Raw genomic sequence first — 26,837 nt, forward strand, 5'->3', positions numbered from 1 at the left:
TATTTAGGGATCTTTATTATTTTTTTTAATCTATTTAATTTTTACTTTTATCTTATTTCATTTCTTTTTTTAATCTAATTTTACCCTTATTTTTTTCTTATTTTATCTTTGTTTTTTTATTTATTTTATATTTTTTAATCTCATTTTATTTTTATTTTTAGCTATTTTATCTTTATTTTTTATCTTATGTTATCTTTATTTTATTTTATCTTATTTATATTTTTAGATTTTATCTTTATATTTTATCTTATTTTATCTTTATTTTTAGCTATCTTAAATTTATTTTTAGCTATTAACTACTTTACTTTTATTGCATCTGTGTAAACTTACAAAACTGATACAGTAAAAAATTGAAAGTTGAAACTTCTCACGTATGCAAAAACGTAGCAGAACTACAAAGCAACAATGCGAATGACCCCATCTGGAACGAGCTTCGATTTGTACGTTCTGGGCTACTGTAGAAAAATAATGGCTAGCTCCGTGGAAAAGGATCTGCCATGGATGTATAAAGACAACTGGATACAGTGTTGGAGGCGGGCCCCATTTATTCCAATAAAAGTTGCTCATTGAAACATGACGCAAAACTGCTGCATATTAAATTACCAGAATGATCAGCACTGTTTCCACATTGTGTGACCCACAGAGTAGGCGCACTAGAGACCTCCAGTGGCCGAAAACGTCTTAGTTAAGCACTCTGCTAACTTGAAAGGGTATAAAATGATTTGATCTTGCAGCACATCCAGACTTTCCAAATGCTATTGGATAAAATGGATCAAATCCTGATGGTGAAGTGAGTCATTTTGAGGGGGTTTGATTTTCAGTTATCTCTTTCAGCATGTTATCCAGTGGGAAAATGTCTTTTGGGGCCATTGGACATCACATGAAGGTGTAATTACACTGTTTGGCCACAACAATAATTGGCTACAAAGCCTTGTGCATGTCCTAGCAGCCTAGGACTTGCTCCATATATGGATATAAATGGCTCATCAGCTCAGGTAACAAAAACACAACAGTTCTTAGTTTCAGGTGATTATACACAAGTTAAAACATAGTTATGAATAGTTACATTTATGCCGATAGATTCCCCAAAATCTTACTCACTGGACCTTTAATGCCAGAGGTGGAGGAAGTACGCAGGTCCTTTTCTAATGTAAAATACTCCATTCCTAGTAAAAAAAAAAAAAAAGAAAGAAAGAAAAAAAAAGTGATGAACATGTGTTGAAAATTTTATAATGTTGCTGCTGGTCAAGCTGGAGCTCATTTTAACTACTTATTGTACTGTTGTGTAGTTTAACTACTAACAAAACTTTGCATTTTGTAACTTTTTAATAACTGAGTTTAATTTACAAAGTGACTAATAACTAAAGCTCTTAATGAATACATTAGCTAGAGTTAAAAAAAAAGATACACTACTTCCCTCTTAAATGCTGTGGAGTTGAACTAAAATAGAAAATAAATTGGCAAATGTCTATACAGTTAATGATGTGTCCCTTCCGATTTTAAGTCGCCGAAACTTCATTTCCCATGAAGCATTCGTCCATCTGCGCAGACTCAGTCGCACTGAACACTTGCCCCACTCCCTCCTCCCTACTTTAATGCTAGCTAAGATGGTGGTTTGAGCGTAAATTGTCTCCACAATACCAAGAAAAGAAAGGGGCAAAACATCTTTGTAGCCTTTTAATCACAACAGAACAACACAACTACGGTTATCTTAAGTGACCGGCTATAGAAATTTTGACATTTCAGACACATTGGCTCGCAGTCCCCGCCCAATTTGGTGTGACTCCCTTGGAGAGGAATCCTAAGCTAAATACGGACAGGGTAAGTAACGCTAACGTTAGCAGAGCTGCTAGTCGGGCTAGCCAGCTTCCATTCTCCCTTTATAAATAAAGGACAGTTGTGTCTGTCACGATTTTACAGACTGACACCAGAGTATCTTGGAGCTCATTGGATCACTGACCAGGTAATCTTAGTGTCGTGAGAGCAATGTCAGTTGTTTATAGTGCCAACAACTTGCTCCCAGTCCAGCGTTAGCTTGTGTAGGCCGCGTCGTTAGCTTGTCTCCAAGCCCCGTACATTTTGATGATAATGTAGCATGCTAGCTACGCCGATGCTAGCGGTTAGCATAAAGCAAGCTGTCAGTTAATATGTAGGAGAAGGCGTACCGTTGTGTCATACGTATTTTAAAACGGTTAATGGCAGGCATATCAAGTCAATATTCACCCCTGTGTGTTTTAGTTTTGTGATTGGCTTTACAATTGCTTCTAGATACTTGATACTAGTCAGACCGGCTTCTTTTACCAATTCGCGGCTAATGTTAGCCTAGCCTAACGTTAGTCGAATAACATCTGTCATAATGTACGATCCAGAAGACAGAGCAGCTAAAGTTACCAGCCTGGCTAACTAACCATGTATTCCAGCTTCATACACGACTTTACCATTCAGCTGATATGTTTGAGCGAAGAAGCAAAACTGTGACACACCTGTACATGTACATTTACCATCAAAATGCTGCCAAGTATATGAAACGTTGGCGTTTCTCTGTTATCGTGTTATTCAAGTTTACATTGTCATGTATTATCAATCTGTGTTTGTCATGAGCTCGCCTGCTGGCAGCAGTGTTGTCACGTAGAAACCAGGCTGGTGTCTTACTGCTAACATCATAAAGTTTCATTTGTATGTCAGTCCACTTTGTTGCGTTTCCCTCTAACGTCCATCATGACGATGTGTCTGCTGCTGTCATCCACTGTCAGATACCACAACATCCGCATTATCAAGTTAATGTGATGACATCTGTTTTTGACGTGTTTTCCAAGATGCTCAGTGAGTTGTCTTTAATAAGGCACATCTGTAATACAGTGTAATACAGTCCTGCAATAACTCAAGCCTTTATGGAGGTTATAATGGTTCATTTCTATTGAAACTGTTCCAGAGAGGTGTTGATTTGACTTCATGATCATTTTTGGAGGCTGTAGTTTGCGACCTGTTGCAGTTTCCCAAAGCCCAAGGTGACTTCTTCAGATTTCATGTTTTGTTTGAGAATTTGAAAGATATTCAGTTTAATATCAAAGAGGACCAAATATTCACATTTAGGAATGTCATTTTTTGGTTTAAAATGACTCATAAATTGATTGTCAACATACTTTCTGTCGATCATCCCATTGTTTCACCTCTGAAATGTATTGACAGCAATATACAATATTTAATCCATCCTCAGTGGTCTAAATGTAGCACCCACACCATTACAAACATCTCTGCCTACAGCTAGAGCTGGGTATTGATACCTTTCATCTATCAACCGAAATAACGCAGTACCAAGGAGTTTCGAAGCATCTCCAGTCAAATAGTACCTGCACTCAATCCTTTCTGTATGCAGATCTGGAAATAATGACTATTTGCACAGTATGGTTTTGCTTGCAGTTAATCACCGCAAGCGTTTTAATGGGATGTATAATTGGCCCACTACTGCAGCAGCTATGACCCATACTTTCTGTTGTGTGGTGAAATTGAGCGCTGTGTATTGACAGAGTTGGCAGTTAAGCGTGTTGAGATGCCACTTAAACGTTAAAAAGTGTGTCTCATCTTCACGGCTGTGTTGTCTGAAGGCAAACTGAATGCTTCCAATCAAATGAAGTATGCAGTCAAAAAAAAAGTACTCTATTGGTGTCACTTTAAGGGTACCAGTATTTTTAAAGAATGCCCAGCCCTACCTATAGCACAGTGCAGTTCACCAGCATCACAAACTACAGCCTCCAGAGGGACCATACATTTGAATCAAGACCTCCCTGAAGAGTTTCATCTAAGAACTAAACATTAAATCCATCATTAATGTAAGATGCATTGCATTAGACTGCAGTAGGTTAGCTACATCGACCTTATAATCTGGCATCTCAGTATTGTGTTTCATTTGCTGTTGAAAAGAATGGCATAAATACATTCTGGTGTGTTTGGTCTCAATTTCAGAAGCTGTAAGTGCCGGGACAAGTTCAGTTGATAAAATTTGTAATCATGTCGTGATGGAGCTTTTAAACTAAGCCTTTGTATGTTTTCTTAGCCCTGTGCTCTGTGACAAGCTTAAACACTCACCCTCGCCGCGCCATAGGATGTCCCACAGCCCTGAAATGAAGGACGACCCCATGGAGTGCCCTCTGTGCATGGAGCCGCTGGAGATTGACGACGTCAACTTCTTCCCTTGCACCTGCGGCTATCAGATCTGCCGCTTCTGTTGGCATCGTATCCGCACAGACGAGAATGGTCTCTGCCCCGCCTGCAGAAAGGTGAGGAGATGACAAGATGGACACAATAGCAGAGGAACTCCTCAAAACTGAGGGGTGATTTGTCTGCCATGACATAGGAGGGATGATGACATTGAGTGTCCAACACTCAAAGGAGGGAGATAAACTTTTGATCCCACCGCTAAAGTAACTTGTTCCTCATTTACAATTTACATCCTCAGCGGTTTGGCTAGCGATGCCTGTTGAGCTACCATGTTGACAGCGAAAGGCCTCAGTTACCCACGATCCTTTACAAAGCCACATCATTTAAACTAGGAGCGTATTTGTTTTGCAAATGTTGGATCATAGTTTTTTTGTGTTTTTGTGTAGCCGTACCCAGAGGACCCCGCCGTGTACAAGCCTCTGTCACAGGAGGAGATCCAAAGGATAAAGAACGAAAAGAAGCAGAAACAGAACGAGAAAAAGCAGAAGGTGACAGAAAACCGAAAGCATCTGGCCAGCGTCAGAGTGGTCCAGAGAAACCTGGTGTTTGTGGTGGGGCTCTCACAGCGACTCGCCGACCCGGAGGTGAGTACAGTTTCACCAGCAGAAATCTCAGTGACTCTTGGAATCTGTGACATTGGAGCGTGGGAACTTTTTTAGCTTGATGTGAATAAGGCTGTGACAGACAGATTTATTTTGAAGTTTTCTGTCAGAACAACATAAATACTTTTGATAGGGAATTATTGTAGTGCAAATTATAAATCTCTGTCAGTAAAACCTCCCTCTGAAGCCTCAAGTGTAATGTTAATGTTGAGTATAGTGTATAAGAGTTCACAGTGTACCCAAAACTTTGTGATAAGTCATATATGTTATTTGCTTTGTGCCCACAGGTCCTAAAACGACCAGAGTATTTTGGGAGGTTTGGGAAAATCCATAAAGTGGTCATCAACAATAGCACATCCTACGCAGGTTCACAGGTGAGAGGATCAAATAGACAGGATGTACTTGAAATTAATACAATTATGAACAGTATCATAACTTAATCAATATTATTTTTTGGAATAGAGGAATTATTTGTCTTCTACCAAGCATACATTTAAAACCATGTGAAATACCAAGATTTGTTTGTCTTTTCAGTTACATGTTATTTGGTTGTTTTTCCCCCACTACATATATTATTTTCTTAGTCATCACACTTGCAATATAAGCAGTAACTAATGCAAATGATTTTTCATTGCTGCCCTGGAACAACACTGTAAACAGAATTAAACTGCCACAGTAGATGTGTTTGACTTGTGTGTTTACTCTAATGTTCTGGTTTTTCAGGGGCCCAGTGCCAGCGCTTATGTCACTTACATCCGCTCTGAAGACGCTCTAAGAGCAATACAGTGTGTGAACAATGTGGTTGTTGATGGCAGAACACTCAAGGTGAGACGTGAACAACTGCTGATCTCATATATGGCTATGCTAATACGTTTTATTTGCATAAAAGCCACATGGTAGCATTACTGTATATTTTCTTTCTATCCTTTTATTAAACAACCTGCAGTGTCAGCCACTGCATTTAGACTAAAAGTGCTTGATGTAAGAGTCCTAAACTTTGATTTACTTTCATTTACAGATGTTGTCTCATTTCTCCTCTTTCCGTCCCTCTGTTACAGGCTTCTTTAGGCACAACAAAGTACTGCAGTTACTTTCTTAAAAGTATGCAGTGTCCCAAACCTGATTGTATGTATCTACATGAGCTGGGGGATGAAGCAGCTAGCTTTACTAAAGAGGAGATGCAGGTAAAATAGTTGTTTCTCCTTCTGAAATGTAAATTAAACACTCACTCTTTGCTTTGTGTGTTGATTGTGGTTCATGCTTATAACAAAAAGATAAATGTGGACTCATGTCATCTGTTTTTAGGCGGGAAAACATCAAGAGTATGAGCAGAAACTCCTCCAAGACCTCTATAAAATTAACCCTAGCTTTCTACAACCTCCAGCATGTGGAACAGAGAAGTCAAAGAGTAAATCCAACTCCACACAGAGGTTGGTTTGTTATTTATTTTCCTCTGTGTGCTTCCTTTTATTTCTTCCACTTGTGCTAAGCTTTATTTATTTTTCTGCTGCTTTGCAACAGAACCAACAGTAGCAATGGTAAAGATGGGTGGCCGACGCTGTCAGGACACAACAAACTGGCCAACGGGCTTTCAGAGGACCGCAAGTCCCCTCCGCTGCTAGACTATCTAGACCAAGAAGTTATTACTTCAGATGGGCTAGAAACAGACCTGGGTCCTGGTCAGCGTACAGCCCTGTCGCCCTTCTCCTCTAACTGTGACAGTAACAGGTAATATAATTTACTCCTCGACAATATGTGTCCTTAAAGAAAATTATTTTATTTATTTCTTAATAAGCATATTTTTGTCTTTTTAGTATCATTTTATTACTACATTTATTGGTATTATTATACAGTATATTTTTTAAAATTATTATTATGCATTTACTTCTACTTATGTTTTCATATTTATAACAACATTACTAATGTACTTAATTTATTTTGTTTGTATCAGTTTTTTATGTTGTTTACTGCCATTTTTACAAATAAAAAAAACATTGTGTTCATACGTATCTTAATTGTTCACTTGTTTATCTGCAGTCCCAGCGACAAACCTCCAGAGTCAATCGGTATGGTGAATGGAGAGACTTTACAACAGGTAAGAAGCCTCAGCACTCGTTACATGTAAATGAAGGTGAATCAGGTGTGACGATGACAGTCTCATGAGTGTTTTCCCCTCCCTCTGTGTCTCCAGATACCCACCAGTGACTCCCCCTCTCCTCCCCCGGGTTTAACCAAGCCCAGCCTGGTGGTGCCCATCAGTGTGTCAGACCTCACAGCCCGTTCACCCTTCGAGGGAGCGGCAGCTGAGTCCCAGTCGCTCTTCTCAGACAACAGTAACTTCAGACATCCTAACCCTCTCCCCGCTGGCCTGCCCCCCTTCCCCAGCTCCCCCCGTGGCAACTCTGACTGGCCCATGACCCCTGAACCACAGAGCCTCTTCACATCAGGTACAGTGGAGATTTAATCAGTTTGTGCTTGAGTGGTTGTGTTTGTGACCCACTGTGTTTTCATGATATCATGACCATCAGAAATATTGACTGTTACAGTGGTGTCTTGGTAATTTAGGTATTTTGTGCTGTTGCAAGTCATCAGTTATTACTAAGTGGTGCATCTCTGGCATCTATGTGGCATTGACAACTATGTGTTTATGAGCTTTGGATTTCAAAAGATCCTTTTGCATCATAGCATTCATCAGAGGAAGCACAGTGTTATCAGAGAGACGGTTTGAGTGTTCATTTAAATCAATAATATGATAAACTTTTATTGCCTAGCACTTGTCTTGGCAGAGCTACAAAGTGCCTGACATAAGAAAGAATAAAACAATATTAAATCACAAGAATAGAAAGGTAAAACCATAAGAAATTAAGTATTTACAAATGCTTTCATAGTGAATAATGATTGAAAGGATGTCACAGATATAGCCTGTCTGATCTCAATGAATGAAGTGTTTTAAAGGCCCTTTGTCACCAGCTAATCACCTGATCAATTAGTCAAAGAAATCCTACGGCTACTCGACGAAGGCTTCGCCCACAGGAACACGGGTATTTTTGAAAAAAGGAATTTCCCCTCTTTCATTCTCAAGAAAAATCCTGTTTACAAAAGCACCGATAGAAAAAATCTCTGTCACAACACAACTAAAATGCTGTCAAGAGCACGCCAAACCAACAGAGGGCAATATAACCGTAACCCTAAAGCCACGCAAAGAAGAATGTTGGTCAATCAGAAGCCTGAAACAAGCTATAGCGGAAGGCTACCTGGAGCAGTGACCTCTTTATGCCTCTGTTCCTAAATGTAGTGGAAGATTTACTGTACAATTATGTGTAAACATGACAAAAGTCCTGTTGGATATGTTAGAAGCAGCACTATTTTGGCCACGTCCACCATTGCACAAAATGTCGGATCATTTGCGATGCCTCACAAAAGCAGATAAGGACATGAACAATGATATTACGAGGCAAAAACTCAGTTTTATCTGTCTACACATCAACATGGCGTGGGTATGAAGGGTCAAAACGCATAGAAAAAGCTACGTTTTCAAATATAGACGTGACCATGACAACAAGGCCGAAGAATTGCTCACATTGACGACAGCCGCATTAACTTGTCTCTCTTCTTTCCTCACAGACACAATACCAGTGTCTTCCTCCACAGATTGGCAGGCGGCCTTTGGCTTCGGCTCGTCCAGCAAACAGCAGGACGACGACCTCGGCTTTGATCCTTTCGACGTCACTCGCAAGGCCTTGGCCGACCTGATAGAGAAGGAGCTGTCGGTGCAGGATCAGAGCCCCTTGTCCCCGGGGCTCTTCCCCCACGGTGGGAGCAATCACGGTCCCAGCCTGCCTCCTCTCAACCCAAATCCCGGCGCCTCACACCACTTCCCCAGCGGCTTACCACGCCTCCCCCAGCTCCACCACAGAGCCGTCTACAGCTCCTTCAGTTTCCCCGGCAGTCAGAACAGCCAGGCCAGTCAGCAGCAGCAGCCAGCCGCAGCCAGACACCCCTGGATGGGCGTCCCGACACGAAATAACCTCACACACTTGAACCACTCAGCCAGTGCTGCCTCACACAGTAATTTCCTGGACCTGAATCTGCCCCCTCAGCACAACACAGGGCTGGGAGGGATCCCCATCTCAGGTACCAGACACCTGGGTCACTGTGGCACCTTTCTGTGTCCTATAGAAGCAGCGCATGTTAACACAGAGAGCAGATGTGTTGCATAATGAAGTTATTTAATATCACACCATATGTACACAGTCACGCAGCATAGTGATACGTGTTTTAATTAGCTTTTATTGACCCTACAGAGGGAACGCAGGTAGATGCAGTTCTGCTACTGACCACTAGTCTGTGATCAAAACACCTGATGAGCTGACATGCCTGCTCTCCTCTCCTCTCCTCTCCTCTCCTGCAGAAAACAGTGGCTCTATAGACGGCTTAAATGTGAAAGAGTGGCAGGACGGACTGAGAGCTCTCCTGCCCAACATCAATATCAACTTCGGGGGCCTCCCAAACTCCTCTTCCTCTTCATCCTCCTCATCCTCCAACAGTGTTAACCACATCGGTGGGCCGGCGGGGCCTGCGGGCATCTCACACAGCCTGAGCTGGGACGGCACAGCCAGTTGGATGGACCCTGCTATCATCACAGGTAGAAATTGTTAGTTAATTTCATAATTATTGTTTCTCAGTCACCTTATTGATCTCTTAAGTTGTTGATAAAGCAATAATGCCAAACACTTACTAGTTCCAGCGACTGTTTTATAACATTTTAAAAAGAGTAAGAGCTGAAACTAGTTTTTGTTTTCCCTGTTTATTGCCTTGGTTTTTAAAAATGGAAGACAGAAGTCAAAAATGGCCACAGTTTCTTAAAGGGCTTCAAATATGGACAAATGGAAACTGATTCAAATGTTCAAATGTTTTGCATCTGTGAGGAATGACTTAAACATTTGTCATTTATTTAAAATAGTCGTCAATTAATCAACTTGTCCTTTCAGCTGTGAATATAATTTGTGTTTTGGATTTGATCTGACAAGACAAATAATTTAAAAAGATGTCACTGTGGCCTGGGTGTAGTTGTGATGGATTATATTTATTTCTTTTTTTCCTGACCCTTTTTATTGACTTGTAAAGAACAATAAATCTCAATAATGAACAGAAGTGGAATCACTGCTAAAAATATTTATTAGTTGCAGCCTCATTTACATGACAAGAGTGAGTTATTTATTCATGAAGATATTAGAGACCGTGAAAGTGAAACTTAACCGTTCATTAATTGATGCAGAAATAGAACAATGGATTTCTCTTAAAACAACAGCGCTCTCATTTTAGTGATGATCATTTTTCCGACCCGCTTTAGAGTCCAGCGTTAGGTGTAAAGGTTTGCTTGCACACACCTTTGCAGAGGCTGCTCCTCTAATCCATCGATCTGATCTGATCAGCTGAGAGATAAAAAACTCATGAAGAGTTAGGGGCCGTACACATGCTGCGTCTTTAACCGCCTGGAAAACGCCTTTTGAGCCAGAATTCAAGAGCACTAAGCAACATTAACAAGCACCGCATCAAAATCTCTTTACCTGAAATCCTGAGTGCAGAGCTGATCCTCTAGTTGCTGTTTATAAGTGTGTCAGTCAGTTGTTTATGCATTAGTTGACATGAAGTAACTTACAGTGTCTGTATTGTGTTGTTGTGTTGAAACATGTTTATTTGTCTCCCCCCTGAGTTTGTTATCACTCATGTGTTCTGTGACCTCTCCCTGACCCCCCCCCCCCCCCCCCCCAGGCATCCCGGCCTCAGCAGGCAACAGTTTAGACTGTCTCCAGGACGACAACCCACCACACTGGCTCAAGTCCCTGCAGGCGCTCACAGAGATGGACGGTCCGGCCAGCTCAGCAGTGCCCACTCCCCCCCAGCCCCTCCACAGCGGCCTCCTGGATGCCCACCTCCCCCTCCACCACAGAGCCGCCGGCGGCTGGGCTCCTTACCTGCCCCCTCCCACAGCCAACCCCGCCAGCCAGTTCCACTCCCCTCCCCCCGGCTTCCAGACCGCCTTCAGACCCCCGGGACAGCCCGCCACAGAGCTGCTACAGAGTGCTGCTGTGGACCGCCACTGAACACAGACTACAGCAGACACCCATCCATTCCCCCACTACCACTTTATACCCACTCATCCTGTACCCCACTCCCCCTCCCCCCCAACGCAATACACACCAATCTGCAGAGTATGAAAAATTATTAACAAAGTAACAAACATGCTTTCGTCTTTTTCTCTTCCTCCTTCCTTTTTGTCTACTCCGAAGGCCTATTTGTTTTTTGTTTGTGGCACACAGGTTATCAGTACCCTTTATCTGCTACCATCACCACTCCTTAGACCTAGTTCTGGGCGCCACGCGGGATTCATCATGTAGCTCGCTGTTAACGGAGAGCACAAGAAACAGTCTAGCATCGAGCGCCCGGTGGTGACACGAGTTAACTCCACAAACTGGCGACGAAACAAATTAGCTGAAGGGAGATCTTTTTTAAGAGTAACTAATGATTAAGCATGAACAACATTTGTGTTTTTTGAAAGTTGAAGTCACGATTAGTTTTCGAGGAATGAAGCAAGCTGTGAATCTGCTCATGAAGCTTTGCCCCAAAGACCCTCATCCTCCCCACTTTAACAGGAGACTGTGAAGCGGTTAACCCTTACAGCTAAGTTGTGAATACGGCGAGGTGAGAGAGAGAGAGAAAAGGGGTTGGCACTTAGCTTTTTTTGAGAGTGGTTTTTAAAAAAATGTTAAAAAAAAAAGAAGCTGAGATTTGGTGATTAGAGAGTGAATGCAGATGACACAGGGGAGTTGAGGGCACAGGCTATGCATGGGCTCCCTGTTAGGTAGGGACACAGATGGCCTGCTTGAGAGGCCACTTGGCCCACATTCCCTTTAGTGGAGAACTCCCACTGGCCCCGTCCTGCTGGAGGGAAAAATTTTGCTGAACCTCTGTATCAGAGGATAGAGCACTGCCTAACCGCAGGGCGCCAGGGCTTTGGGAGATCGTGGCACACATCCTGAGCACTAGGGTTAGACTCTTACTCACAGTGCCACTGTGTGGTACCTACAGTAGCTAGCCCTAACATGGACAGCCACCAAGCTGATAGGACAATGACTGGATGGATGAGGATACATCAGAAATACTAAAGAGGGTAGCACAGGGTTAACAGGTCCCTTTGTTCGACCCACGAGGGCTTAAACGAGGCCTTAACATGGACAGATGAGAGAAAGGAGCTCGAGTGATTGGAGGGGGGAGTCTAGCGTCAGTATGCAATATTGTATGTGACTTCAGCAGCTGTATGTGAGTGTGTGTCCCCAAAGGAGGGTGCTGCAAGACAATACCAAGTACTGTAGTAGTGATTTAAGGAGCTCTCAGCCTTTTAGGATTTGAGATTGACCTCTCCGACCACCGCCTTTTTTCTTTTTTGAAGTCTTAATTCTGATCCATGTTCGCTCTGTCTCTCTTTCTCTCTCTCTTACCCACCCACCCCATCCCCCCCCCCATCCCACCCCACCCCAGCCCCCACCCCCTCCTGCTGTTACCTATTTAACAGTATTCACAAAAATGAACAAACTCATCCAGGAGGAACCAACACAGAGTCATACCGTGGGTTTTAACATGATGTTGCGCGAGAAAAAAAAAGAAAACTAAATTGAGGCGCTTAAAAGGAAGTGAACTGTCCTCTGCAGGTCTGGAAAAATGAACCTTAAATAAAACTGAAAACTCAGAGCTGGTGTTTGTCTGCTGTTGTGTTCTCGGTACTCTGATTCAAACATGTGCACTTATAAATATTTAAGCTTTAAAGTACTCACCATCACACTGTGTAGATCTCCTTAGGAAGGTCACTATAAATCACTCCTGCCTGTTGTTCCAATGTCGTCCACTAGGGGGCAGGTCACTTTCTGTCAGTGATGAAGCTCTGCAGTCAAACTTCAGTCTAGCACACACACAAGGTTACACAGCAAGACTCATACTACTGTTATTTAAAATACACCATCTTTATTCTCCACAGGTAATTTAAACATTTCTAAGTGACTTTTAGGGAAAGTAAAAGATCAAAGTATGATGCAGTGGTATTAATCACATTCTTCAGTGCTATATATATATATCTATATGTCTTCAGTGGGAGCAGAGCATGCGTGCATATCGCAGCCCTTCAGTTTGCAGCTCTGCACTCTCCCTGGCCAATGCAGCAGTAGATACCTGCAGCAGAGACTGCTTCTTTTTTGTCCTGTGTGTCTCCTGACAGACACAGGGAGGAGCACAGTCGATACTCAGCGGCTTCACCATCTGTATCGCTAGATACCTGAATCAGATAACCAACTATACACCTGATCTGAAATCTAATTAGTCTGGTTGTTGCAGTGCCCAGGAAGCCCATTCAAAGTAAATCCTGGTCAGAGCTTCATTACTGATTAATGTTAAGGGTTTTTTCTGATTAATTATTTTGTCAAACTTGACAATGTGCTCCACCAAATACAGTTCCCATGATTTTGGGGACTTGGGGATGTAAACAGTAAGTGCAATGTTGCCATGGAGTCAGTTAATTAGCTGCAGACTGTATTTATTTACATTCTGAAAAATTGGCACCATTAAAAGTACACAGTGCCCCCATCCTATTTAGCATCTATAAGCAGTATAAATACAAATGTAGTTGAAGGTAGTAGCTATATGCAGAGATAAGGGCATGCATTTCTATTGTTTGTTAATATACAATGTTTGCCAACAATCTTAACTTCTCCAATGAAGACTCATTTTATATTATTGCTACTGTGTCACAACAAGATAATATCTGTTCACACATCAGCCTCCACCCATGGGTGTTGACAGAAGGCGTTACAGCTTTTGAGAAATACATTTATAAACATATCTGCTGAACTGTAAACCATTTATTAACAGTTACACCAGTTCTAAATGCTAAATAAGAGGGCCTAAGGTCGAGTTAACCAGCAATCAAAATATGAAACAGAGATAAGACGCACATCCTCACATTGGAGAAACTGAACCTGATATTTAGGGCAATTTCTAAAACTATTTTTGCTTATTAAGGGACTGAAACAATTATTCAGTTATCAAAAAAGCTGAAAAAATAGTTCATTATTTCATCTGTCAATCGACTTAATTAGTTAATTGGGGTATTTTACCGCTGGAAAATTTGTCTTTTCATAAAACTGGGCTTTCTATGTAGAAGAAAAACGCACATACTTTTAAAACTGGTGCAACATGTCCAGAGAAACAGAGGAAAACAGCTGTGGCATTTGCTTTTGCTCAACTACCAGAATGCTCTGCTGGACCAATAAACACTCCCTCTGGTGGGTGACATAGTACACGAAACAAATATTTAAAAGTTGCCACTAAAAAAATAGAAGTAAATATGACAGTAAAGTGTAGTAAGGCTGAAGTTAAAAGTATTATTAAATCTGAAATGATCAAGAAATGGGAGGAAGAATGAAACAGGGAAACTAAGGTAGGCATTACTACAGTATCTAAAAGAAAGAAGAAGAAATGAGAAAAACTAGCAGAACAAAAGAAGAAGATATAATTTTGAGGAGACAATATTTATGGAAAAGACAGGGATAAGCAGAAGAATATAATGTAGGCATAAGGCTGTTATGATCCACACTCTATGTCACAAGGTGGAGGTAGTGTGCCTAAAAGCTGTTTGCCAACCGCCATTAAACATCCTTAGAAGAAGAAGAGCCTGATACATACATGGGGTTTTAGGATTTCAGTGCCCAAAACAAAGTATATGATTTTTGGTTTTAAAAGAAAGTTACCAAATTTAGGGCTGAACTTATATGGGCTACAACTGGAAAAGGTGAAGGTTTTTAAATTTTTGGGTGTTTGGTTTGAGGAGCGCATGTCATGGGCTGTGCACATAGGTAAAACAGTGGAGAAATGTGAAAAAATCATTAACATCTTAAGAAGCCTGACTGGGTGTGAGTGGGGAGCAGTCAGGGAAACATTGCAACTAATTTACCAGGCCATGATTAGATCGGCTCTTGATTATGGGTGCTATGTGTACGGTGCTGTCTCAAAAACTGTGCTGGCTAGGTTGGATGTCATACAGGCAAAGGCCCTGAGACTCTGCTGTGGAGCTTTTAGAACCTCCCCAATCCCTGCACTAGTTGTTGAAATGGGAGAAATGCCCCTATGGTTAAGGCACATTAAGTTAGGATTACAGTACTGGATAAAAATTAGTAGGAGTGCCCAATCCTTCCCAGCTAGGTGTCTGTTACAAGAGGTGGAAGGAGGTAACAGGCATGAGCCATATATTGCCAGAATAAATCAGTGGGCAAGGAAACTGGGCATGGAACAGGGTGGCATGGAACAAACAAGCTGGTTTTCAATACCACCGTGGGTAATGCAGGAATTAAACATCAAGCTGTGCTTTCTTCAAGACAAGAAAGAGGTGAACAAAATACAAGAATATCTCAATTCAGTCAGGGAGGAGAAGCTGATAATATACACAGATGGTTCTAAGGATCCAGAGAGTGGGAAAGCAGGATTTGGGGTGTACATAGATCAGTTAAAACTCAAGTTTGATCATCGTATCTCAGATGGAAGTTCTATTTTTACTGCAGAATTACTGGCAATTCTCTGGGCTCTGAGATGGACTGAGGAAGAAAGACCAAAATCAGTTTTGATTTGCTCGGACTCAGCAGCAGCTCTAATGGCTATAAGAGGAGGAAAATCAAAAGCTCGGCCGGATCTTGTTAAAAAAATATTGTCTGTATTGTTTCAAGTAGAAAAGAATGGGTGTGAAGTCATGTTTTGTTGGGTTCCTGGACATGCCGGAGTTGAGGGAAATGAAATAGCCGATTCCATAGCAAAGGCAACCCTGCAGAAAAAAGTAGTAGACTTCAGTATATCTCCAGGAAGAGTGGAACTGAGAGGGAAAATCAAAGAGGGTGTGGAAAAAGAAAGACAGGAACTGTGGGAAAAGGAGACTAAAGGAAGGTATTACTTTTCTGTACAGCCTTTGGTTAGGAAAATTAGTTATATTTCTGCAACTCGAAGTGAATCTGTTAGAATCTGCAGACTGAGGCTTGGGCATTGTGGACTAAATCATTATATGCATATTATGGGGAAGCATCCTGATGGATTATGTAAATGTGGGCGGTCAGAAACAATTAAACATGTAATTATGGAATGTCAGATGTATAGAACAGAGAGGAGGGCTTTCTATAAGAAGCTGGCAGATCTGGGTGTGGAGACATTTTCTATTAAAGTTATTTTTGGCCAAGGTGAGAACCATGAGATGATAATGAAAGCAGCCTTACAGTTCCTGCGTGAAGCAGGGCTGTATATGAAGATTTAAATAGACTCTGTCCAGTGGAGGGCAGTGATACGCCAAGTAGCGTCAAAACTGCCGGAAATCGAGAAGAAGAAGAAGAAGAAGACGAAGAAGAAGAAGAAGAAGAAGAAGAAGAAGAAGAAGAAGAAGAAGAAGAAGAAGAAGAAGAAGAAGAAGAAGAGCCTCCTACCAACTGACAGAAAACAATATGGCGGCCGGCCGGAAACAAACGTTTTGGAATTACATTTAAACGGTAAGTTTTAATGTGTTTCTGTAAACATCTTAGAGAGAAATAGGCAGCACAGTGACAGAATATTGGTTTATATTTGATTAGCGCTGCTTAGTTTTACAGTTTAATTGGAGTTTGGCCTGAGTTTTAGAGACAGAGCGGTGCGAGTCTTTCTCTCAATCTGTTTCTGTACTCTTTGTCGATGATGGCGGCCATATGAAATGCGGAAGTACAATCTGTAGTTGGAGCAGCAGCCCCAGAGCCAGATACAATTTGAGCCTAAAGATGAGCAGGGGGATCTGGGCCCTGCTAAAATGGAGGGACGTTTAACACAGTTCATTTAAACACACTAGTACCAACACTGTTCTGATACAAGGCTAGTTGAAAACCAGAGGAGTATCCATGGTTATGCTTTCAGGTCTAGTTCTAGTGTGGTGTAACTGGGCATGTGGGATGGCTAGAGTTGCTCCCTCTGGTCTCAGCCCCTCAAGTTTCAGACCCTCTGGTTTCAGGCCCCTGGTTTTAGCCTCTCTAGTTTCAGCCATATCTAGTGTTGGCCCCTCTGATTCCAGGCCCCCTGGTCTCAGAGGCTTCAGGTTTTAGGCCCTCTCATCTGAGCCCCTCTGGTTTCACCCCCCTCTGGTCTCAGGCCTGTCCAGTCTTAGCCCCTCTGGTTTCAGGCCTCTGGTTTCACCCCCCTCTGGTCTCAGACTCTTCAGGTTTTAAGTCCTCTGGTCTCAAACTCTTTGGGTTTCAGGCCCTCTTGTCTGAGCCCCCTGGTTTTAGCCCCCTCTGGTTTCAGCCCAATCTAGTTTTGCCCCCCTCTGATCTCGGTCCTACTGGTTTTAGCTCCTTCAGGTTTTAGGCCCTCTGGTTTCAGTCCCTCTGGTTTCAGTCCCTCTGGTCTCAGCCCCTCTGGTCTCAGCCCCTCTGATTTCAGGTCCTCTGTTTTCAGCCCCTCTGGTACCGGCCCCATCTAGTTTCAGGCCCTTCTGGTTTCAGGCCCCTCTGGTTTCAGGCCCCTCTGGTTTCAGTCCCTCTGGTTTCAGGCCCCTCCGGTTTCAGCCCTTCTGGTTTCAGCCCCATCTAGTTTTGGCCCCCTCTGGTCTCACCCCCTCTGGTTTCAGGTCCTCTGTTTTCAGCCCTTCAGTTACCGGCCCCATCTAATTTCAGGCCCTTCTGGTTTCAGGCCCCTCTGGTTTCCGCCCCTCTAGTTTCAGCCCCTCAGGTTTCAGGCCCCTCTAGTTTCAGCCCCTCTGGTTTCAGGCCCCTCTAGTTTCAGGCCCCCTTGGTTTCAGCCGCCCTGGTCTCAGCCCCTCTGGTCTCAGCTCATCGGGTCTCAGCCCCTCTAGTTTCAGCCCCTCTGGTCTCAGCCCCTCTGGTCTCAGCCCCTCTGGTCTCAGCCCCTCTGGTTTCAGGCTCTGGGTGCTGAGGAGGCTCAAGCAGAGGAAGGTGAGTGTGTGTGAATAATGCAGGCAGGCAGCAGATTCAGGAGCTGTGACAATGAGTCAGCAGCAGTAGCACAGATGGGGGGGAAGCTCTGCTGAGAGTGTTCCCGGACCAACACACACTCATGCAGGCTCTGCACTGAAACATAATGGAGGGATCGTGGTGATGATGCATACCTGACAAGAATAGCATCTGTTTATTTTCTACAGCTATGGAACATAAACCCAGTGTTTGGGGCCTTTTTTTACTGCTGTAGTGGAGAAAACACTGGCACAGAATTTGCCTAAAAGCATGCCGGACTTAATTATTAAGTGCTCTGTGACAGACAGTGTTGCCTAAAACGAATGATTAGTTTATTGATTTGCTTGCTTTGCTGAAACTGCATATTCATGCTCATTATCATCAGGGTGAGAGGAGGACTGGGGAGTGAGGATGAATGATGAAGCAAAAGAGGTTAAGGGTAATTCACTGAGACAAATCTCCTTTTAGTCAAACATAAGCAGTGAATTATTCTTTTTTTAATTTTAAAGCACTAAATCGGGATTTTTACTGCATTAGGATTTAAATTCCTTCCTGTAAATGTCTAGATGAGCTATGCTGAGTATTTGCAAATAAATGTCCACAAACAGCATTTAACCATGGCCAGGTGTTTCATCAGGACAAGCAGAAAAAGCCCTGATATTTCACTCTGTCCTCTGCGGGGGTTCAGGCTGTTAAACTGCTGAAATCTCGCTTTCCTTGAGGACTGCAGCTATGAGGGCATGTGGAGAGGGCACAGTAGCTGCAGTGACTGCCATAAAGAGTCAGCTGCTTGTGCTGAGAGGCATGGATAAATCACAGATAATATACAATAATGTGACGTTTTGCCGTTGAACCAGAACTCTCAGGTGTGTGGCTGTATTTAATTCACAGTGGCTCCCTGCCACTACAGATCCACACCGACACTCCTCTGCACACATATTATACTAAATACTGCAGCACAGGTTACCGTGTCTTCTTAGGGGAGTGTGTGAAAATTATTGGTTTGAGGAAGGGGGTGGAAAAAGCAAGCCATCCCCTTTTACATAAAAAACTGCCGATACAGCAGCATCGATATCTCCATCAATTACTTTAATTAATTTGACAAGGCCTGACCTGGTGTGCCTCCAAACCCTGTTTTGTATTTGTTTGTTTTAAAGTCCAGTGTCTAGGATTTAAAGGGGCACACTAGCAGAAATTGAATATGATTAGTATGTTTTCTTTAGTGTATAATTACCTGAAAGTAAGAGTGGTTGTGTTTTGTTACCTTAGAATGAGCTGTTTATATCTGCAAAGGGAGCGGACCTTGTCCATGGAGTTTGCCATGTTGCAGTTGCTTTCCAGTTTAATTTAGCATGTTAGCATGCTAACATTTGTTCATTTAAACTAAACACAAAGAACAGCGGAGAAGGTAAAGGATCATCAAAGTATTACAGTGTATCCTGAGGCTAACATGAATCTAACTGTCATGGCAATCCAGTTGTTGTTGAGACATTTCACTTATAACTGTAATTGTCAGTCTACTGGTGGCGATAGAGGAAAGGTCAGGGGATCACAAAACTCAAAATGATTCATCCTCTGGGGACCATGAATGTCTGAACAATTTTATGCACCCAAAAATTGTTGAGCTATTTAAAAGCACAGTATGTAATTTTTGCTGCCAGGGGTCTCTTAATCAAAATGGTCACAAAAGACAGACTTTAAAGATGTCGTGAAGTAGCATGGGATCATTGGAGTAGTTTTAATTGTTAAACAACCACCGCTGCCGATCACAGATGAGAAAATGTATTAAAGTTTTACTCACATCACATTAAGTCACATTTTGTCATTTCTATTAAAATAGCTGCAGGAAACATTTGCTAGCTAAATGTTAACTTGCTAACTTATCATTAGCATTAGACAAGACCACATTACGTCAGTATTGGCCTCCCTCCTCTGGCTTCCTGTACGTTTCAGGATTAATTTTAAGATTTTAATGCTTGTTTTTAAGGTCTAAAATGGTCTGGCACCACCACGCACCTCTTGTCATTGTAAGCTCGATCGACATTGAAACATCATGTCAAAAAATTATGTCTCTACTGGATTTTTATTGCAAAATGCCATGCAGTTACTGAAAATTATGGTGCTTTATGCGTTTCCCTGGAAGTTGTAGCAAAAGAAGGAGTAAAGATTAGGCTACAAAATACTATTCACAGGCGACTGAATGAAATGCAGTTTAAAAAAAAAAAAATTACAGATTTCTCTGTGTTTGAACATTGTTTGAAACATCTGGGAAAACGTAAGTACACCACGCAACAGCATATATAGCCTAACCTTGGCCTATTCGTTTTTAGATATTTTAATGTGGAAATGTTACCATACCTTTAAGTGTGGACCAATATGGTGGATTGACCGACCGACCGACCGACCGACTGACCAGTGTTGCGTCCTTGGAGCCAGACCACTATCATGCCTCAGTGCTTTTAACTGTGCTCTGAGACTTTACAACAAGTAATGTTGAACACTCACTGAACAGGGTCAGTCACCCTGACCTCTGGGGCCCCTGGGCCTGCGCCCGTTCAGTATTTCATCCATGAGGAGCTGTGCAGCTTTTATTCTTCATCTTACCCAAACTGGCAGAAGTTTTTTAGGCATATAAGCAACCCCGTGGTTTCACACCAGACTGTTATGTGTGTCACAATCTGAGCTCACACTCTGAGGTTATGTGGTTTTCATATGACAACATTACGATGGTCGATGATATATATATAATTTCCTGGCCCTGGCCTGGCTGCCTGCATGGGAAACCTGTAGGGACGGCTCTCAGCAGAAAGCACTCTCTCCATTTGTCAGCCTCTGACAGGCTCTCCCACCAGGGGAGCTGCATGCACTGCAAGAAATTACCATTTTGACAAGTTATGTTGTCTCATATTCACATATTAAGAAAACAGATGAAACAATTGATCACTCAGCTGATTAACTGGTCAACGGAAAATTTATCTGCATCTCTTTCTGCCATTTTTCGAGTCATTTTAAAAGCAAAAGCTGAGATTATTCTCTGGTTTCAGCTTCTACAGAGAGAGAATGTGTTTCCTTTGACACTCTTGAGCTCTTTTTCACTTTTTTTATGTTTTATAAACCCAAATATGAATTGATTAATAGTCAGTAGCTTGATAAATAATTAGAATATGTAAGTAAGATCATTAAAACATCGACAACACTAACTGGAAAATGCTAATAAGACTAAATAATTCAACTTCTCTCAAGCTTTACATTTACTTTTTTGAAGATAGAGAAACAATAAAGAAAAGGGAAGATTCATAAGTTAATTGACACTCAAACTGTATTAAATTATTTCACCTATTTGTCTTTTTTTTTTTTTTTTTTTGCTTTCCAAACAATACAGTACATATTTAGAAAGACTCACTCCAAGATTAAATGACTGAATAAGGTGGATATTTCTTGCAGTGTGCACACGAGCCTTTACAGTAAACTCCACCAGCAGTCCAGTTAATGTGTCCTGGCCAGGAAAACTGACATGCTCCTTCATCATCGTACAGTATGTAATGGCCCTGATGTATGGAATCTGTATGAAGTGCAACATGGACAGCGGGTTATGTCCAACAATATTTCTGTGTCCTGACCTATAAAAGTCACATCCAGTGCATGTTTTATTTTCATCTTTGTTTCTGTAGAAGACATAACAGCTATTTATAGGTCATCAATATTTAACCTGAACATGAAAAATGCCTCACTGAGACATATCAGTTTTAGGATCTGTTTTCTAAGGCGCTGTGATGTAGAAAAGGATTTTAGGTGTGATAACAAATCGATAGAGCTCAGTAATGTGCTGCAGGAGATAAATGACTTTGAAGCTGTAGGTGAGATGTCCAGTTAAATAAAGGAGGGTAGGTAAGGTAGTGGAGGGATCTGGGCCCAGTGACTTTTAAGTGTAGTTTGACATTTTGGGAAGTTAGAGTAGAAGATCTCTACCAGTCTGTACTTTATAAGTATAAAGCTGGTGTCTGCAGCCAGTTAGCTTAGCTTAGCTTAAAGACTGGAAACATTAGGAAACAGCTAGCCCGGCTTAGATAACACAATCAGCCGAATAGCACCTCCACAGCTCACTAATGAACACATTGTTTATTGTTTCTTTAATCCACGCAAAGACTGTGTAAAGTGTGAAAATATTTATGCGATTGTTAATTAGTGTTATTTAGATTGTAGACCGAGCAGTCTAGCTGTTATCCCGTTTCCAGTCTTTGTGCTAAGCTAGACTAACCAGCCGCTAGCTTTAGCTTCATATTTCACATACACACATACAATATGTTAACTCTATGAAAGTCAAGAACTGCCATAGTTGCATTCTTTAATGCTGTTATCTTGAGATCACAGGTTAATCATTTCATTATCCCCAAAAAACAAGCTTTTTTTTGGTACCTTAATACTTACAAAAGCCCTTTCTACACAGAGATCCCATGACAGGGTTGCAATGAAGACCTTTCATGATGCTGACTTTGCATATTTTATACACAATCAAACAACACTCACAATGGTGACCCTGTGTGTGATTTTTAGATAGCATGCCAGCATTTCGAAAGCTAAAGAGGCATGACGAGCATGACATGTAACACAGCAACTTTGGCCTCGTGGATGACCTATAACATACGCTTCAGGCAGCGCTTTCCTAACAATAACAATGGCATGACATGGTAATCAAGAAAGGATGGCAGAGGAGAAACCTGCACACCAATGTAACTGATCCACTTTGAGCACCTTTTTTTGTGCACAGATGTCTTGTGGACCTTTTTGTGGCTCTCTAGCCTGGTTACAGCGGTGTGCGGGAATCTCCTCTGCCATCCTTTCTTGTTTGTCTATTGTTTATTGTTTATTATATGGTCTATTTGCCCCAAGTAGCTGTAGTTTTACAGCAGCTCTAAGACTTTGATAACACGGCAATAACAATCATTTACTGTCCCTGTTATATGGCAGTTGATCTCATCCTCTGCTTGGAGGGTGAGGAGCTCCCAGACCTCAAGTTTGCGAACATTTTCAGCTGCTGTTCTTCTTTAGATTAGCTGCTAACTGCTGCAAGCTCTTTTTTAAACCTCCTGATGGTGATGATGTGTTATCGCACACATAACACATCATCAAAACATCACACCCGTCCCATTCTGCTTGCTGTCCCTTTTACACAGCCAATTCTTTTACTTCTTAAAGTTGAGACAACTTCACCTTATCCACGATCGTACTGTTTTTACAAAATAGCGAGGCATAATAATGGCTGAACATTCCCACCTTGAAAAGGCAGTTTAACAGGGGCTAGTGTTTATCAGAGATCAGGAATGTCACCAGTATGCATGGATGGCGTCTTGACAACTGTAGGAGCTGATTTAAACTGAAAATACCAGATCAAGGAGTACCCATTAGTGATCAACGAATCAGACTGTACTTTATTTAAGGTCTAATGCAGGGTGAAATTGAATTGTGTCTTTCTGTCAGAAGTAACACTCAGACCAGTACTTGTCATTTAAGGAGAAGACTGCACTTTCTGAGTTCTCACAGATGGTCATGACAGTGATCTTCGAGGCTGAAATCAAGTGTGAACAAAAACAGACACTCATTTTCAAGTTGTCCATAATTATTCCATAATCTTGACAAAACAAAAGTAGTTTTCTTGTAATGAATTATCTTGTTATCGCAACAAATCAGCCTTTTGTTTTCTTGGGAATCATAAATTAACTCATTATCACGACAAAAAAAAAGCTTTGTTATCTTGAAATAACGAAATAATAACTTGTGAACTCAAGATAATGGCATTTAAAAATAAATAAATATTAAGCGTGACAGTTCACAGCTGCTGTGTAACTCAAATAACTCTTGGCAAGAAAACAAATCTACCAAAATGTTGAACTATTCCTTTAAAAGATCACTTCCCTCCCCACCGGCGATCCTGAAGGTCTAAACTAATAAACGCTCTTTCCGGCATTGCAGTGACCTTTGTTGGAGGTTCAGACCCTAGTCAGCATGTGTATCCCAGCACGGCCCTCGTGCCTCATGGTGATATCCTTTTGTGGTTTTGTATTTGCCAACCTCCTTGAGCGCTGTGCCGTGATGTAATTGAAGCGGGAAGGTCACAAAGCTGTTTTTCGTTGATGTAAAGTTTTGTATTTTTCTCCCCCAGACAAGCACGCTGACACTGCACACTGGGCAGGAGGAGCATGTAAAGTGAGATCCACATCGCCTGATACCACAAGGACACATCCAGACTGGGAGCATCAATAACAGATTCTACCTCAGCTGGAGAGATGGTACTTGAATCTTAAACTAACCAAACAAATCTACTATTAAGCTGGGCATATACTGAACGATGTGAGCCTATTTTAGAAATGTTGTTGTTTGATTCCAACTCCCACTGTACGAGTAATTCTTCAGCAATGTAAGGGCAAAGCTTACAATCTATGTGCTCACACTGTGCGCTCCGATCATCAAGCCACGACCTGAGTTCTTACAATAGACATGTAAAGTACACAATAAAATAGTCCGTTGACCCCTGCTGACTGTACTGGCTATGACAATTGTCAATGAAGAATCGTTTGAAAGCTCCAGGGCTGCAGGCAGGAGGAAGTTAGTTTGCTAGCGGAGGTACACTTGCACCATTAAAATTGCTGGGAGTCTTTAATACAATGTGCGGATCTCCTGTTTGATTCAACCACTAGCTGCTAAACATCAGCAAGTTAGTTAACATTGTCATCGTGAACGTGTTAGCATGCTGATGTTAGCATTTAGCATGAAGTCTGAGAATGGAGTTTTGAAGCAGTGAAGATGATCTTGTGGTCCTCTCACCTCTCCAAAGTTGAAAAATGAATCCAGAGCAAGAAGAGTTTTATCTGCTGATAAAGGAGCTGTAGAATTATCCTAATTGTGATTAAGTGACTTTTGTGACGTCAGTGGTCCAGTTGGTACACTGCTAGTAATATGGGAATCTCACATGTACAAAAGAAGAACACCAACTTTCATGATCCAGGTGATCCTGAACAGCAGCTGGCAGAATGTCAAGTATAGACACACACGCAAGCGTAGAGACTGATGTAGGAAAAAAAAGCAGAAAATCGAACCAGTTCTGAAAACTTTAATGACAGATTAAAATTTCAGAGTTAGGGTGTAAGTGTGATTGACAGCGTGAGGTTGTATCTCTTTTTAAACGTGCAACAATTTCAGACGAAAAATACATACATAGGCCCCTATGAGTGCTACTAGGCACTGCAGCCATTTTTTCCTAGTGGCCACTCGCGGTATTGCAGCAAAAAACCTCTTGCAGCCCAAAAAGCATTGTCCCATAGACCACCATTATAAAAGAGACATCTGTAAAACTGTTGACAGGACACCTCTGACTGCAAACATGTCAAATATGCCTCTTTGTATTCTGAATTTTTGATCCATGGTGGTTTTATATTTGTAAAACTTTCCTTGAGCCGATAAAAGCTATTTTAAAAATCTGTGACACCATCACAATGTAAAGTCTATGAGCTGAGTGGGAACTCATGGGTGGGGCCAGCGCGAGAACCACTATTGCACATATTCAGTGGGCTGCGTACCACGGAAGTAAACTTGGAACTTGCTGTTGGAGTGAATAGTCGCCATCTTGGCATCCAGTATCTAGGTGTTATTATAAATCTATGCTTGGTGTACAAAGGCATATATCGGTGAAAGCATTCTGGGGTGCAGCCAAAACAACAACAAAAACAAGCATTGTATTTTTTGTTGCTTTAGTAAAATATAGCCTGATGAATTATGGAAAAAACCCCTCTCCTGAAAATAGTATGAATCTGTTTTTTTTTTTTTTTGTGCACAGTTGTGCAAAAAAGCTCTGGACCTTGTCAGGTGTCCAGTCTTTTCTGTGAGTTGGCCTGAGCACTGCTGTGTCGAAGTCCAGCCTCACAGAGATTAATCTCTATAAACAGAGCAATAGCCGATGGGTTGTTAGATTGCACAGAGCTGGACTGTAGAGTCTTGTTCCAGCGCTGTTTCTTTTCATGGATGAGTGGATGAATAGATGGACTCATCAGTTTATAGACTGATTGTTTTATGAGCACATGGAGGGACGGTGGATAATCAGACGTATCGATGCTTGTTTATAGTTAATGCACTCCGTCATGCATTATTCCTAGAACACGGTGTGATGGCAGACACTCCACCACAGGATGTGTGAGTGTGTCTACGTCAATGGAAATTGGATGAACGGATCAAAAGATGAGTGGATAATTCATGATGAACTGATTCCTTCTGATCGTCCCGCCACCACCTTCACTTCATCTCCTCCGTATTGCTACACTACAGTGATGCAGGGCTGTCAGTGGCCCGAGGTAAAGAGGTACATTTAACTGGCCTGAGTTTCACAGAGACCATTTGTGGACTTCCACAAGGACGAGGAAATTATGGACATGCCCTTAATTATTAAACAAGTGTGTCAGCAGCCTGGCCTGATGGAGGTAATGCAAAGAGGAAGTGGGCCAGAGAGAGGGCCTCAGGGATCGAGGGGGATAAGAGAGAGGCTGGTGGGCTTGGACCTGGGGGTGGGGTGGTGTTAGGCCCAAGGGCTTTGACTCAAGCATGGGAGATCCGATAATGCTGTCAAAGCTATTTTGCACATTGTTAACATTCAGGACCTGCTGTAGCCTGTGCGAGGCTGCGAGAGGTGGACGACTGTGCATTTGGTTTTACACAGCGATAAAGGCGACACCAGAGGACACTTGTGATTTGATATAGAGTAATCATACGATACTGTGCATGCACAGCTGATTGGGCCACAATGAAAAGGCCCTTGAGAAACTTTTTGGATGACGTCAACAGGAATGGCATGGCATTTTTTGTACAAGGGATATGGGATGAGTGTCTGTCTTCAAAGAAATCGATCGGGGAATATCAAGTGAGCCAGAGGCCTGACTCAGGCAAATCGGCCATCCTTTGTGTATATATGTGTGTGTGTGTGTGTGTGTGTGTGTGTGTGTGTGAGAGTGTG

General features: G+C 42.0%; 2 protein-coding genes across 4 annotated transcripts in view; both read left to right on the forward strand.

Annotated features, from left to right (window-relative positions):
* Window positions 1-1,588: 1,588 nt before the first annotated feature.
* cnot4a (CCR4-NOT transcription complex, subunit 4a) lies at window positions 1,589-12,354 on the forward strand. 3 transcript variants are annotated; one of them, XM_033635525.2, is made up of 13 exons: window positions 1,589-1,821; window positions 4,055-4,277; window positions 4,605-4,802; window positions 5,108-5,194; window positions 5,544-5,645; window positions 5,879-6,004; window positions 6,126-6,250; window positions 6,342-6,548; window positions 6,858-6,915; window positions 7,012-7,267; window positions 8,445-8,954; window positions 9,232-9,474; window positions 10,596-12,354. In XM_033635525.2, exons 2-13 carry the CDS (start codon window positions 4,104-4,106, stop codon window positions 10,925-10,927), a joined length of 2,418 nt encoding a protein of 805 aa, XP_033491416.1. In that variant the 5' UTR covers window positions 1,589-1,821; window positions 4,055-4,103; the 3' UTR covers window positions 10,928-12,354. The 3 variants fall into 3 exon arrangements, with proteins under 3 accessions (XP_033491416.1, XP_033491418.1, XP_033491417.1); XM_033635527.2 differs by having other exon boundaries at window positions 9,232-9,465; XM_033635526.2 differs by having other exon boundaries at window positions 1,813-1,963.
* A 3,915-nt stretch (window positions 12,355-16,269) lies between these two features.
* The window catches only part of ldhbb (lactate dehydrogenase Bb), a 112,148-nt gene continuing 101,580 nt past the window's right edge, over window positions 16,270-26,837 (forward strand). Inside the window, exons 1-2 of the mRNA XM_033635456.2 lie at window positions 16,270-16,393; window positions 24,000-24,126. The gene's annotated coding sequence lies outside the window, so the exon portion shown is untranslated. The remainder of the gene's footprint in view (window positions 16,394-23,999; window positions 24,127-26,837) is intronic.

This window comes from Epinephelus lanceolatus, chromosome 5 (assembly GCF_041903045.1).
Source record: "Epinephelus lanceolatus isolate andai-2023 chromosome 5, ASM4190304v1, whole genome shotgun sequence".
Lineage (NCBI taxonomy): Eukaryota > Metazoa > Chordata > Actinopteri > Perciformes > Serranidae > Epinephelus > Epinephelus lanceolatus.

Excerpts from the sequence above, each read along its gene's own strand:
- cnot4a (XM_033635525.2), top strand. The coding sequence starts at position 4,104 with ATGTCCCACAGCCCTGAAATGAAGGACGACCCCATGGAGTGCCCTCTG. Across the intron at positions 5,646-5,878 it reads TTGATGGCAGAACACTCAAG|GCTTCTTTAGGCACAACAAA; the intron begins GTGAGACGTGAA and ends CCTCTGTTACAG. Across the intron at positions 6,549-6,857 it reads TCTAACTGTGACAGTAACAG|TCCCAGCGACAAACCTCCAG; the intron begins GTAATATAATTT and ends GTTTATCTGCAG.